Genomic DNA, 13,436 nt, shown 5'->3' with positions numbered 1-13,436 from the left:
CGTCACGCGATTACGTGTCTAGCTAGCTCATTATCTCTCAAAATGGCTCGGGAAGCTCTGTGAGATTGATACTATTTTGATCATATCTATGTACTCGCAAACTTTGTAAGTCTTTTGGTGTCATACATCAGATATATATGATAATAGCAACAATATAGATGCAATTTGTTTTTCCAATCTACTGATACTTTAACCTACCAGTATGGATATTTTCAGTCCCATTTCAAGCCTAAAGGAGACAGTATTCCACCAGATGACTGTTTTTTGTGCCTACTTTTATTTTACATTAGAATCCAAATCAAATTTATTAGCCAAGTATGTTTAACACACGTAATACAAGTGAATGTGTTGTGAATTAATGTGTATAAATTATAGGAGTGGGAATCTTACAATAACTGACGATTCGATTTGATTCCAATTTTTTTTTTTGGTGTGATGATACAATTTAGAATCGATTTTCAATTCAATTCAATTCAATTTTTAGTTCAAACAAATGCTCGCATCATATTATTTGGTTTAAAAATGCTAACAAAACCTTTTCAAAACGGGTTACAAAAGCTCCTCTTGGCTGCTGACAAATGCCGTATACGCAGAGCAAGTAAGCGTGGTGATTACCTAAAAATTTATTCATTTAAAATATATATATACTGGACTCTTACTATTATGTTGGATCCACTATGGACTGTACTCTCACAATATCATGTCAGACCCACTCGACATCCATTGCATTCGGTCTCCCCTAGAGGGGGGGTTACCCACATATGCGGTCCTCTCCAAGGTTTCTTATAGTCATTCACATCGACGTCCCACTGGGGTGAGTTTTTCCTTGCCCTTATGTGGGCTCTGTACCGAAGATGTCGTTGTGGCTTGTGCAGCCCTTTGAGACACTTGTGATTTAGGGCTATATAAATAAACATTGATTGATTGATTGATTGATATCTTTTTTTTAAATCTATTTACATCGATTTTATAAAAATTATGAATTGATTTAGAATCAAAATAAAAAAGAATCACAATTCGGATGTAAATAAAAAAAATTCGCACCCTTAATAAATAAAACACCTCTCATAATTGAGTTTGCCTTGACTCCCTTTTGCCGTAAGACCGCTGCTGTCCAGGAGAAGAGTGTCATCAGCCCCTAGTTAGTTTTTCAAACAGCCTTGTGGGCAAAAGTGGCACAGCACATGCTAATGTTGTCAGTGGGGCACATGCTCGGATTGTGTGCGCACAAACTATTCAACTACCTTCTCCTCAAACGCGTCCAGCTCTTCATCAGTAATCTTCCAGGAGTGTTCCTTCCTCATGGCTTCTACCTGAGCACTTTCTTTGGTGTTCTCATGCAAACGGAAAGGTTCAATCATGTCCTCTAACTTCTTCAAGCTGGGTGCAAGCAAATAACAACGTGAGTTATAAAGACAAGATGATGATGTAAGGTGACGTAAAGGCATCGCTCACCTGTCGTTACGAGGTTTAAGATGGATGTCATCGATGACTATGATGTCGGTGCATTTAATTCGGAACTTCTGCAGCAGCGACTTCATCCTGTGAGGCGAGAACAATCCCACTGATTAACTTCCATACAAACATGTATTCACTGCCCAGGAATGTCTCCTCTAATTCCTTGTCCACTGCACACTCCATTGACACTTAATCACACTCCCACCCTGTTAGGCTATAATTAAGAGTGAAACAATTAGCAGTTTTCCCCTCACTCTTCTTTATCCAGATCGCTGCGTCCAGGCTGCCCTGCAATGAAGATCCTCAATTTACAATCTTTCCACTTCTTCCTGGTGGTAAGGATGTATGGCAGCAGCAGAGTGAGACCTGGAAGGTAGACATAAATAACGTGTGTTATTGTAAATATGAACAAGGTGCATTTATTGTACAGATTATTTAGTTGGAACTGATTACCGGTATAAATGTTGTCCGTAAACTTTGGTGCATAGAGCAGTGTTTTTCAACCTTTTTTGAGCCAAGGCCCATTTTTAGTGTTGAAAAAATCCGGAGGCACACGACCAGCAGAAATCATTAAAAAACAAAACTCAGTTGAGAGTAAAAAGTCGTTGTTGCAATTGTTGGATATGAATTTAAAGCATAACCAACCATGCATCAATATAGCTCTTGTCTCAAAGTAGGTGTACTGTCACGACATGACTTATTTAGAGTTTTTTTGCTGTTTTCCTGTATGTAGTGTTTTAGTTCTTGTCTTGCGCTCCTATTTTGGTGGCTTTTTCTCTCTTTTTTTTGGTATTTTCCTGTAGCAGTTTCATGTCTTCCTTAAAGCGATATTACCCGCATCTACTTTGTTTTAGCAATCAAGAATATTTCAGTTGTTTGTATCCGTCTTTGTGGGGACATTGTTGATTGTCATGTCATGTTCGGATGTACATTGCCTTTGCTCCACAGTAAGTCTTTGCTGTCATCCAGCATTCTGTTTTTGTTTACTTTGTAGCCAGTTCAGTTTTAGTTTGGTTCTGCATAGCCTTCCCTAAGCTTCAATGCCTTTTCTTAGGGGCACTCATCTTTTGTTCATTTTTGGTTTAAGCATTAGACACCTTTTTACCTGCACGCTGCCTCCCGCTGTTTCCGACATCTACAAAGCAATTAACTACTGGCCGCCACCTACTGATATGGAAGAGTATTACACGGTTACTCTGCCGAGCTCTAGACAGCACCGACACTCAACAACAACACATCATTTGCAGACTATAATTACTGATTTGCAAAAAATATTTTTAACCCAAATAGGTGAAATTAGATAATATCCCACGGCACACCAGACTGTATCTCACGGCACACTAGTGTGCCGCGGCACAGTGGTTGAAAAACACTGGCATAGAGTAAAAGAAGGAAACGTATGAACTATGAGTATCACAACAAATCATTGCAATCACCGATATCGTGCAAATACGCCCCCTGGTAGCTCTGAGCACTATAGGAGCCAAATCACAATGGGTGCTTAGTAAGTTTGCGGCAATGCCATGACATCATTGCTGCATCATTTATGAAAATGTTGTTTTTAAACTTCCAAAGAGTCTGATTTTTTTTTATTTAAACATCCTGTTTTTTGCATTTTGAATCAGCTGAGATATGGCAATAATGTGTACTAATACAAGAACACAATAAATGTTTTTTTCTGATACACTGCAGTGGTCTAAATAGGCCGTTTTTTTTACATCTACCTAAAATAATAAATAATGTAGGGGTATAACGATTAATTGATATATTGATTTATATTCCTAAGATTCAACTACTTTGATCCGTGCTCAGCAAGTTGGCCTTCTCGAAGATAGGTATTGATCCAACATCGTTTTAAAAGGCAGTATATTAATTGATACTAGAAAAAAAAAAGAAACAATGGATTTTGAAACGGCAGCCTTTATATGAAGTTTAACACTTTTAAAGGTGTCATATGTAATAATTTCATGTAAAGTCATCATTAAATGGCCGTGATACGTCAAAAGGCATTAATAAATCATGTTCTTTTCGAATACCTCTATAACTGATAACAGTAGTTCAGCCGGGATATGCTTTGATTGATTGATTGAGACTTTTATTAGTAGGTTGCACAGTGAAGTACATATTCCGTACAATTGACCACTAAATGGTAACACCCGAATACGTTTTTCAACTTGTTTAAGTCGGGGTCCACTTAAATTGATTCATGATACAGATATATACTATCAGATATATACTTTCATCATAATACAGTCATCACACAAGATAATCACATTGAATTATTTACATTATTTACAATTATTTCAAAATTAGATTTACAGCCCCGAAATCTTGTTATTGTTTTCATTTCCATGTCCCGCCCTCCACCGTTTGACCAATTAGAAAGTCTGTAAGTGTGTCACATCCAGGTTGCCAGTTACGCACCGTCACCTTCGTCTGGCTACTGCCACTGGTAAAGTTACTAAACATGTCAGACCTTGGTAAATCTAAAATGTGTCGTTACGATTCTGAACTTATTCATGACAAAGCCAGGAACAAAACGAGGATTTGTATCGGGGATGCCTTTGAAAGATGGAGACGAACTTGCTAATTTCCTCCTTGATAGGTAAGTCAGGCATTTACGTTTTCTTATTACTTGTAATAAATGGAAATGGACATTTCGTATGTAAACTATATTGTCCAATACAGTCTATGATCTTGTCTAACAAAGCTAGTATGTTTGTGCAACGAATGCTTAGTTTGATGGTGCTACTAGTGTAATGCTTAGCATGCTAGCCCGGTCAATCATATAGGCTAACGGGGTAAATATATGCCTGTTAGCCTGTATGTCGATTTGTCATCCAACTGACAGGGCAAAATATATTTTCGACAAATAAAACCTATGTGGATATGGGTAGTGTCAGTGCCTATTTTTCTCTCTATATGCTGATACGCTGAGGAAATGGGTTCCAACATTAGCAAGGGTAATTGCAGTTTCTGGTACAGTATGTGCATCAGGCACATATGGGGTGGTGTTTGCTTGGCACAATATAATGCATTACATGTAATGATTTTCTACTTTGTGTATTGACATGGTAGTAGGCTATATGATTTATGCGTAACGGGGTTTTTGCGTAACTGGGTTGGCTCATAGAATTGCACTCTGCACTGAAAGATGGTGATGTGCGTACATGGAAGAGAATACAGTGCGTCAGGTTGGATGCAACATGGAGTTATGCTGAATGAAATGTGGCGGTAATTTTACTGTTGGCCTTGGCTTGCCATCAAAGTAGGCCTAGGCGATATATAGTATATTATATATTATTATATACAATTATTTCGATGGTGATCCGTGCGGTCAAACTAGACATTTTAGCAGGGAAATGCCAACAATCTGTCCCGACTCCCGACGAAAATATTGCTGCGTGACTTTACAAATACATTTGGCTAATCTACATCAGTAAAATGTGGCATAATTACTTAGTAAACCATCTTGCAAGAAGCATAAAAAAGAGAAACCTACAGTGTAGGACTCGCCCATTGCCATTTGAAGTTCCTTGGAGTAGGATTCGGATTCGGCTGCATATCTGGCAACCTCAGTCATGGAGAGTGGGAGGGGACTACAGAATTTTAACGGTGATAGCAGTACCATTCCTGGCCACATTACTACATATGGCACCTTTAATGATAAGGACGTTAAACGTTACTCAAGTGTGTCTGCCCGTCTGTGGGGACATTGCCATCAGTCATAAAAATAAAGAATGGTGGACGCTTAAAGCTGGCTCAGAAAGGTCAAAACAATGCAAACGCCACGAGAGGAGAAGCCACAACACAACAACTTTCAGCTACAGAACAATTGCAAAAGCCACAATAAATACAAACGCAATAACATAATGGCATAAAGCTACAGTACAACTTTAAGCCACAAAGGACACGACGGACACACCTAAGTGACAGCATAGCAAGTTTCGCCGACAGACCAAGCTGAGGCCGAAGGTTAAAAACAGTGTAATGAACATAGTATATTACTAGTATTGAAAAAGTTATTATGACTGAAAAAGTGGCCACACTTTTGTAAATTTTCCAATGTAGTTCATTACACCCTTTTCAAGATTCCACCTCAGCCTTTGTGGTCCGGCAGCAAGCTTGTCTGCTGTCACTTCTGTTGCGTCTTTGCACTGTCGCGTTTTGGCTTATAGTCGTTGTGTTATGGATTTATGTTGTTGTGTTGTGGTGTTTGTATTTGTTGTGGCTTTTGCAATCGTGCTATAGCTGATAGTTGTTGTGTTGTGGCGTTTGCATTTGTTGTAACTTTTCTCAGCCATCGTAGCTATTTATTAAAAAGAGAGTAGCAGCAGGTCAAACCACTGCTCATTTAACCTGAAAATATTTGGATGCACTTAATTTTTTAGATGAACCTAGTGTTAATTCAACCTGAAAAGTTGCACTTTATTTTTGGATAGTAGTATTGTATTTCTCCTCTCTGAGCTGCCACCTTATCGTGGTAGAGGCGTGTCCCAATGATCCTAGGAGCTATGTTGTCCGGGGGCTTCCATGCCCCCTGGTAGGGTCTCCCAAGACAAACAGGTCCTAGGTGAGGGATCAGACAAAGAGCAGCTCGAAGACTTCTATGGGAATACAAAAACATTGACTCCGGTTTCCCTCGCCCGGACGCGGGTCACCGGGGCCCCCCTCTGGGGCCATGCCTGGAGTTGGGGCACGATGGCGAGCGCCTGGTGGCTGGGTCTGTCCCCATGGGGACAGACCCAGGCACAGCCCGAAGAGGCAACGTGGGTCCCCCCTCCAATGGGCTCACCACTCATAGCAGGGGCCATAGAGGTCGGGTGCGTTGTGAGCTGGGCGGCAGCCGAAGGCAGGGCACTTGGCGGTCTGATCCTCAGCTACATAAGCTAGCTCTTGGGACGTGGAATGTCACCTCGCTGGGGGGTAAGGAGCCTGAGCTAGTGCGCGAGGTGGAGAAGTTCCGGCTACATATAGTCGGACTCACTTCGACGCACAGCAAGGGCTCTGGAACCAGTTTTCTCAAGAGGGGCTGGACTCTCTTCCACACTGGCGTTGCACGCAGTGAGAGGCGACGGGCTGGGGTAGCAATTCTTGTTGCCCCCCCGGCTCAAAGCCTACACGTTGGAGTTCAACCCAGTGGACGAGAGGGTAGCTTCCCTCCGCCTTCGGGTGGGGGGACGGGTCTTGACTGTTGTTTGTGCTTGGATGGCAACATATGTTGCTCCAAAACCTGTATGTACCTTTCAGCATTAATGGCGCCTTCCCAGATGTGTAAGTTACCCATGTCTTGGGCACTAATACACCCCCATACCATCACAGATGCTGGCTTTTCAACTTTGCGCCTATAACAATCCGGATGGTTCTTTTCCATTTTGGTCCGGAGGACACGACGTCCACAGTTTCCAAAAACAATTTGAAATGTGGACTCGTCAGACCACAGAACACTTTTCCACTTTGTATCAGTCCATCTAAGATGAGCTCAGGCTCAGCGAAGCTGACGCCGTTTCTGGGTGTTGTTGATAAACGGTTTTCGCCTTGCATAGGAGAGTTTTAACTTGCACTTACAGATGTAGCGACCACCTGTAGTTACTGACAGTGGGTTTCTGAAGTGTTCCTGAGCCCATGTGGTGATATCCTTTACACACTGATGTCGCTTGTTGATGCAGTACAGCCTGAGGGATCGAAGGTCACGGGCTTAGCTGCTTACGTGCAGTGATTTCTCCAGATTATCTGAACCCTTTGATGATATTACAGACCGTAGATGGTGAAGTCCCTAAATTTCTTGCAATAGCTGGTTGAGAAAGGTTTTTCTAAAATTGTTCAACAATTTGCTCACGCATTTGTTGACAAAGTGGTGACCCTCGCCCCATCCTTGTTTGTGAATGACTGAGCATTTCATGGAATCTACTTTTATACCCAATCACGGCACCCACCTGTTCCCAATTTGCCTGTTCACCTGTGGGATGTTCCAAATAAGTGTTTGATGAGCATTCCTCAACTTTATCAGTATTTATTGCCACCTTTCCCAATTTCTTTGTCACGTGTTGCTGGCATTAAATTCTAAAGTTAATGATTATTTGCAAAAAAAAAAAATGTTTATCAGTTTGAACATCAAATATGTTGTCTTTGTAGCATATTCAATTGAATATGGGTTCAAAATGATTTGCAAATCATTGTATTCCGTTTATATTTACATCTAACAAAATTTCCCAACTCATATGGAAACGGGGTTTGTACGTTCCCATCCTCACCTATGGTCATGAGCTTTGGGTTATGACCGAAAGGACAAGATCACGGGTACAAGCGGCCAAAATGAGTTTCCTCCGCCGGGTGGCGGGGCTCTCCCTTAGAGATAGGGTGAGAAGCTCTGCCATCCGGGAGGAACTCAGAGTAAAGCTGCTGCTCCTCCACATCGAGAGGAGCCAGATGAGGTGGTTCGGGCATCTGGTCAGTATGCACGTCCGACCGGTAGGAGGCCACGGGGAAGACCCAGGACAGGTTGGGTAGACTATGTCTCCCGGCTGGCCTGGGAATGCCTCGGGATCCTCCGGGAGGAGCTGGACGAGGTGGCTGGGGAGAGGAAAGTCTGGGCTTCCCTGCTTGGGCTGCTGCCCCCGCGACCCGACCTCGGATAGGCGGAAGAAGATGGATGGATGGATGGAGTATTGTATTATTTTTATGTTGAAAAACATCAGCAAAAGTAACAGGTAAATCTACACTTAAAATGTTGGTTATTGTACTTTTATTGAACATTTTTTTAATAGCTGAAAAGGTTTCCTCCTGTTAATTCAACCTTAAGTGTTGGTTGCATTTTATTCCAATAAATGTGAATGCATTGGCCATTAATAGTTGTTCATTTGCTTGTTTATATCACTAATTAATTCATACCTAATTCCCTTACAAGAAATAACAGGAATATAGGAAATTTCACATGCAGTGTCCCGTATACAGTATTTATTTGACAGCCAAAAATATATACAGTGTTTGTGTGTGTGTGTGTGTGTGTGTGTGTGTGTGTGTGTGTGTGTGTGTGTGTGTGTGTGTGTGTGTGTGTGTGTGTGTGTGTGTGTGTGTGTGTGTTAATTACGGCTGTCAAACTATTAAAATATTTATAGTGATCGCATTTTGGGTCATAGATAACTCAAAATTAATCGCATATAGGTACTGTATAATATTTCATCATTAATAGATGTACCCCAAAGAGATACTTTTCAGGGCTTCATATTGCTGCATGACAATGTTTTAACCTTCTGTATTCATTAATAAAATGTAATATTGAGCCTACTAATCATTCTGTAATTGAGGACTCGACCAGTTTTGTTAATGTCCGGGTTTCTCCTAAATTGCCAAAATACCTGTGGCGGTAGGGGCGAGGTCGATATGACGTCATCGCATGATTTGCTATGATGCATATATTCTTTAAAAAAATTGTTTTAATATACATTAAAATAAATCTGTTATTATTAAGTATAGTATTAACATATTTATTTTTCTTACATGATATTGTTTTGTTCTATTTTTAAATTGTTGCTGCTTATTGTACAATATTCTTTGTTAAAAAAACATTTGTTTTGATATTTTTCCAATCCTTTTAGTCACTTTTCTATAATAAACACGATTGGCAACAAATCAAGCATCTATTGTTGGTGTTATTGGAGACTGCACTCGTGTTTAGAGACTGTTTAGATTCTGTCGCGCCATGTCCGTGACCAAAAGCGAGTTGCAGACAGCCTGGCGTCACACTTGCTTAGCGCTGCTGGGAGCCTTTCTCTCATTAAAAGCTGCGAGTGTCAACTTAAATTGTGAAGATCACTGTCTGCGGGTATATCTCAAATATATTAAAGTTGATTGGCAACACTAAATGGGCCCTAGTGTGTGAATGTGAGTGTGAAGGTTGTCTGTCTATCTGTGTTGGCCCTGCGATGAGGTGGCGACTTGTCCAGGGTGTACACCGCCTTCCGCCCGAATGCAGCTGAGATAGGCTCCAGCACCCCCCGCGACTCCGAAAGGACAATATCTAGGGATGTACGATAATGGCTTTTTGCCGATATCCGATATTCCGATATTGTCCAACTCTTTAATTACCGATACCGATATCAACCGATACCGATATCAACCGATATATACAGTCGTGGAATTAACACATTATTATGCCTAATTTGGACAACCAGGTATGGTGAAGATAAGGTACTTTTAAAAAAATTAATAAAATAAAATAATATAAATAAATCAAAAACATGTTCTTGAATAAAAAAGAAAGTAAAACAATATAAAAACAGTTACATTGAAACTAGTAATTAATGGAAAATTAGTAAAATTAACTGTTAAAGGTTAGTACTATTAGTGGACCAGCAGCACGCACAATCATGTGTGCTTACGGACTGTATCCCTTGCAGACTGTATTGATATATATTGATATATAATGTAGGAACTAGAATATTAATAACAGAAAGAAACAACCCTTTTGTGTGAATGAGTGTAAATGGGGGAGGAAGGTTTTTTGGGTTGGTGCACTAATTGTAAGTGTATCTTGTGTTTTTTATGTTGATTTAATTAAAAAAAGAAACAAAAAAACCCATAAAAAACAATACCGATAATAAAAAAAAGATACCGATAATTTCCGATATTACATTTTAACGCATTTATCGGCATCTATAACAATATCCATCCATCCAAAAATGGATGGATGGATGGATATTAAAGTACGTCCACAGCGCCCTGTATTTTATATAACGGAACAACTTTCTTTCTGAGAAAAGAAATAGATGAAAAACGATGTCCACTGCAGATGTTGCTGGTTATCAGCAGAATATGTCGTAGTACAGTATACAGGAATGCAGAAAAGAGACGAGCACACAAGCGTCACCCACCTCCATCATCAAAGAGCCACCACACATCAATGGTTCCTTTAGGCTGCTTGGTCTTGAAGTGAGCACTGGCCTGCACCAGTTTCTCATTCATCTTGGCAACCTGGGGTGGTGGGGGGCCGCACACCGACACTAAGAAAGACAAAAGATAGGAGAGACGAAAATTTGAATGAGAGCTGGGATTGTAAATCGTTGAGCGAATGCGGCGAGGGACTGAGCATCAGCAGCAAGAAACATCCTTCAGATCTGATGTTCCACTGAGGCAGAATGCTGATTAGATACAAACAACCACTTGGCATCATGGCAAGATGCAACACAGCGTGTGTGTGTGTGTGTGTGTGTGTGTGTGTGTGTGTGTGTGTGTGTGTGTGTGTGTGTGTGTGTGTGTGTGTGTGTGTCTATGCACACTAGAGACAAAAGCAGCCTTATTGGATTACAAATCTTTAGTTCACTTATATCCTAATGGGAGTCTGGAGAAGTTTCCAAAAAGGACCAAAGTCATTGCTTCCATTTGGCAAATGTTGCTTCAAATCTCCAAGACAGTACATTTAAAGTACTAAGAGTAAGGATTTATCTGTTAATGCATTATGTCTAAATAGAGTGCATTTGAACATTACCTCGGGTAGTGAGTACTTGCTGCGAGGATTTTCTGGACTTCCTGAACAATCCTTTAGCTTTGCCTCCATTTGGCATGAACTCATTCTCCAGTGCCTGCTGCTCCTTTGCGGATTTGAGCGTTTCCTCTGAAGAAAACAGTCACGTGTTAACACAACTGCAGTATGTGGTGTGTAAGCACAACATTATCAGCACCATGATCCAATAAAGGAGCTGCATTAAAAAAAACTGTTTATTTTGCCTAACAATAGAGTGTAGAAGTGTACTGCATCACACTGTTAGGTTTCTAATATTTGACTCATCTTATTAGGGCACCCAAGTATTAAAAAATTACCTCTCAGAGTGATGCAGTGCACCACCGCAAACCACAATAATGCAATAATAACTTTTTATTTGCAAAGTCATATTTTCTCTCGTTCTTTCTTTCATTAGATTGTGCAAGTGTACCCATTTTAAAGTCTGGTGAGATTGAAAATATATATTTATCAATGAGGCTCTGTGCAAGACCCTCCTTAGGTGTGGTTCAAGTTGATGACTTCCTGTACCTTTGTGCTGTGTTTGCTAATCTGCTATTAGTAATTAAAAGACCACTTCCAAGTTGAAGTTTGCCTCTGACTATTTCCTGTGTGACTTTAGCTCTCAAGATGTTAGAGACTTGGTTTGATTTAATCAACTTCATGTGAACAGTATTGGATGTCAAGTGAGCGCCGAGCATCAATCAATATGAATCTTTATTTTGCCCTCCATCCTTGCGAAAGATCATGGTTTACAGTTTTTGAAAAACCAAAATTTTCGGAGATTTTTAGTTCAAGGTTTTCTTAAGCTGTAAGCCATAATCATCAGAAATACTGTATATCAAAAGAATACTTGAAATATCTTGAGTTGCATGTTAAGAGCCTATGTCATATATTAGTTTCACCTTGCTGGAATATAAACTAACCTTTGCACAATATTGCACCTGTATAGTAATTAATAATATAGTCTATAACATTCGTTATAAGGTATAGTAATGTATAACATAGTCTATAACATTAGTTATATGGTATAGTAATTTATAACATAGTCTATAACATTAGTTATATAGTATAGTAATGTATAAAATAGTTTTTTACATTAGTTTTACGGTATAATAATTTATAAAATAGTCTATAACTTTAGGTTTAGAAATGTATTATTGTAGAGTAAAGTAATCCATAACACAGTCTATGGCAGACTGCTACAAATTACTGTAGAGTACTTTAATATATTTCTATAACTAATGTTATACTACAAATTACTATGCTGTATAAGTCTGTTATAGACTTATATATTACAAGTGTATATAGTGTATATATTACAATACTGTACTATACAATACTTCTAATGGTAAAACAATTTGGCCGGGCCGTATATATATATATATATATATATATATATGTATATACTGTATATATATATATACATATATATATATACATATACATATACATATATATATATATTCCTCGCGCACTAATTGAATGAAAGAGCGTGCACTTGCCGCTGATGATGTCACGTTATCGATGGCACCGAGAGTAACAAGCAGTAGAAAATGGATTAGAAAGGACAGATATAAAAAAACAAAAAACGAAATTATATATATATTTTTTTTTTAAACTTGGGACTTCCCGCGGGACGGATTTTGGACGCTGGCGGGCCGAATCCGGCCCGCGAGCCGTAGTTTGGGGACCCCTGGCATAGTACATTATAGTAATTTATAATAATGTATTGCATTAGTTATAGAAGTATAGTTTAGTACATTATAATAATCTATAGTGTAGCTTATACAGTATAGTGTAGTATGATGTGTAGAATAGTAAAGTGACCGTAAAATGTGCTATGTATTTTGTGTTGTTTTAACATACATTAAATTCAGTTTATGTTGTTTCCAATTAACTAATGTTTAGCATTGATTTGTTATTCAATAATTGCACTTTTGTGTTGGCTAAAATGTGACATATACTTGTACATTGTACCAAATTAAGTACATCTTTTGGAAAAAGAATGTGAGTTACTGACCTTCTGCCTCGACAATATGCGAAACATCAAGTCCCTGGTTCATCCTTAAAATCAATGTTCCATATTCAAAGTCAAAGGCATCACTGTTAAAAACAAAAACAGACTTCAATTCAATACAAGTATTCCAAATTTGTGTTTACCAAGCGCGGTGTGTGTTGGATGTGTGAGTACATTGATGTACAGTATATGACTTACTGCAGCACTCCCACGTAACTCTGGACTTCTTCCGCTCCTGAAATCTTCCAGTTTGTTTTGAATCCCACCATTAGTGTGTTGGGTTTCATGCGGCCAAGACCAGAGGCCTGCCAGCACAAACGTAACAGTTAGGACCTGCTCTATGCGGATATTAAAATTCACAAATTTGCGCACGCAAAGCTGATCTACAACGCTCGTGCAGAGGATTGCATCTCTTAAAGGGGACCGATTATGCAAAACCAACTTTTCTTACCGGTTGGT

At 39.4% G+C, this 13,436-nt stretch overlaps 1 protein-coding gene across 1 annotated transcript in view; it reads right to left on the bottom strand.

Moving 5' to 3' along the window:
• slc12a1 (solute carrier family 12 member 1) overlaps window positions 1-13,436 on the bottom strand; it is a 28,545-nt gene that overhangs the window by 3,253 nt on the left and 11,856 nt on the right. Inside the window, exons 18-24 of the mRNA XM_061963903.1 lie at window positions 13,176-13,282; window positions 12,981-13,063; window positions 10,946-11,071; window positions 10,332-10,460; window positions 1,713-1,824; window positions 1,456-1,542; window positions 1,245-1,380 (exon numbers count right to left, since the gene is read on the bottom strand). Coding sequence (XP_061819887.1) covers window positions 1,245-1,380; window positions 1,456-1,542; window positions 1,713-1,824; window positions 10,332-10,460; window positions 10,946-11,071; window positions 12,981-13,063; window positions 13,176-13,282 — 780 coding nt within the window. The remainder of the gene's footprint in view (window positions 1-1,244; window positions 1,381-1,455; window positions 1,543-1,712; window positions 1,825-10,331; window positions 10,461-10,945; window positions 11,072-12,980; window positions 13,064-13,175; window positions 13,283-13,436) is intronic.

This window comes from Nerophis lumbriciformis, linkage group LG06, assembly GCF_033978685.3.
Source record: "Nerophis lumbriciformis linkage group LG06, RoL_Nlum_v2.1, whole genome shotgun sequence".
Classification (NCBI taxonomy): domain Eukaryota; kingdom Metazoa; phylum Chordata; class Actinopteri; order Syngnathiformes; family Syngnathidae; genus Nerophis; species Nerophis lumbriciformis.
The sequence above is the reverse complement of the archived record's forward strand: the minus strand, read 5'-3'. Positions and strand labels throughout refer to the sequence as shown.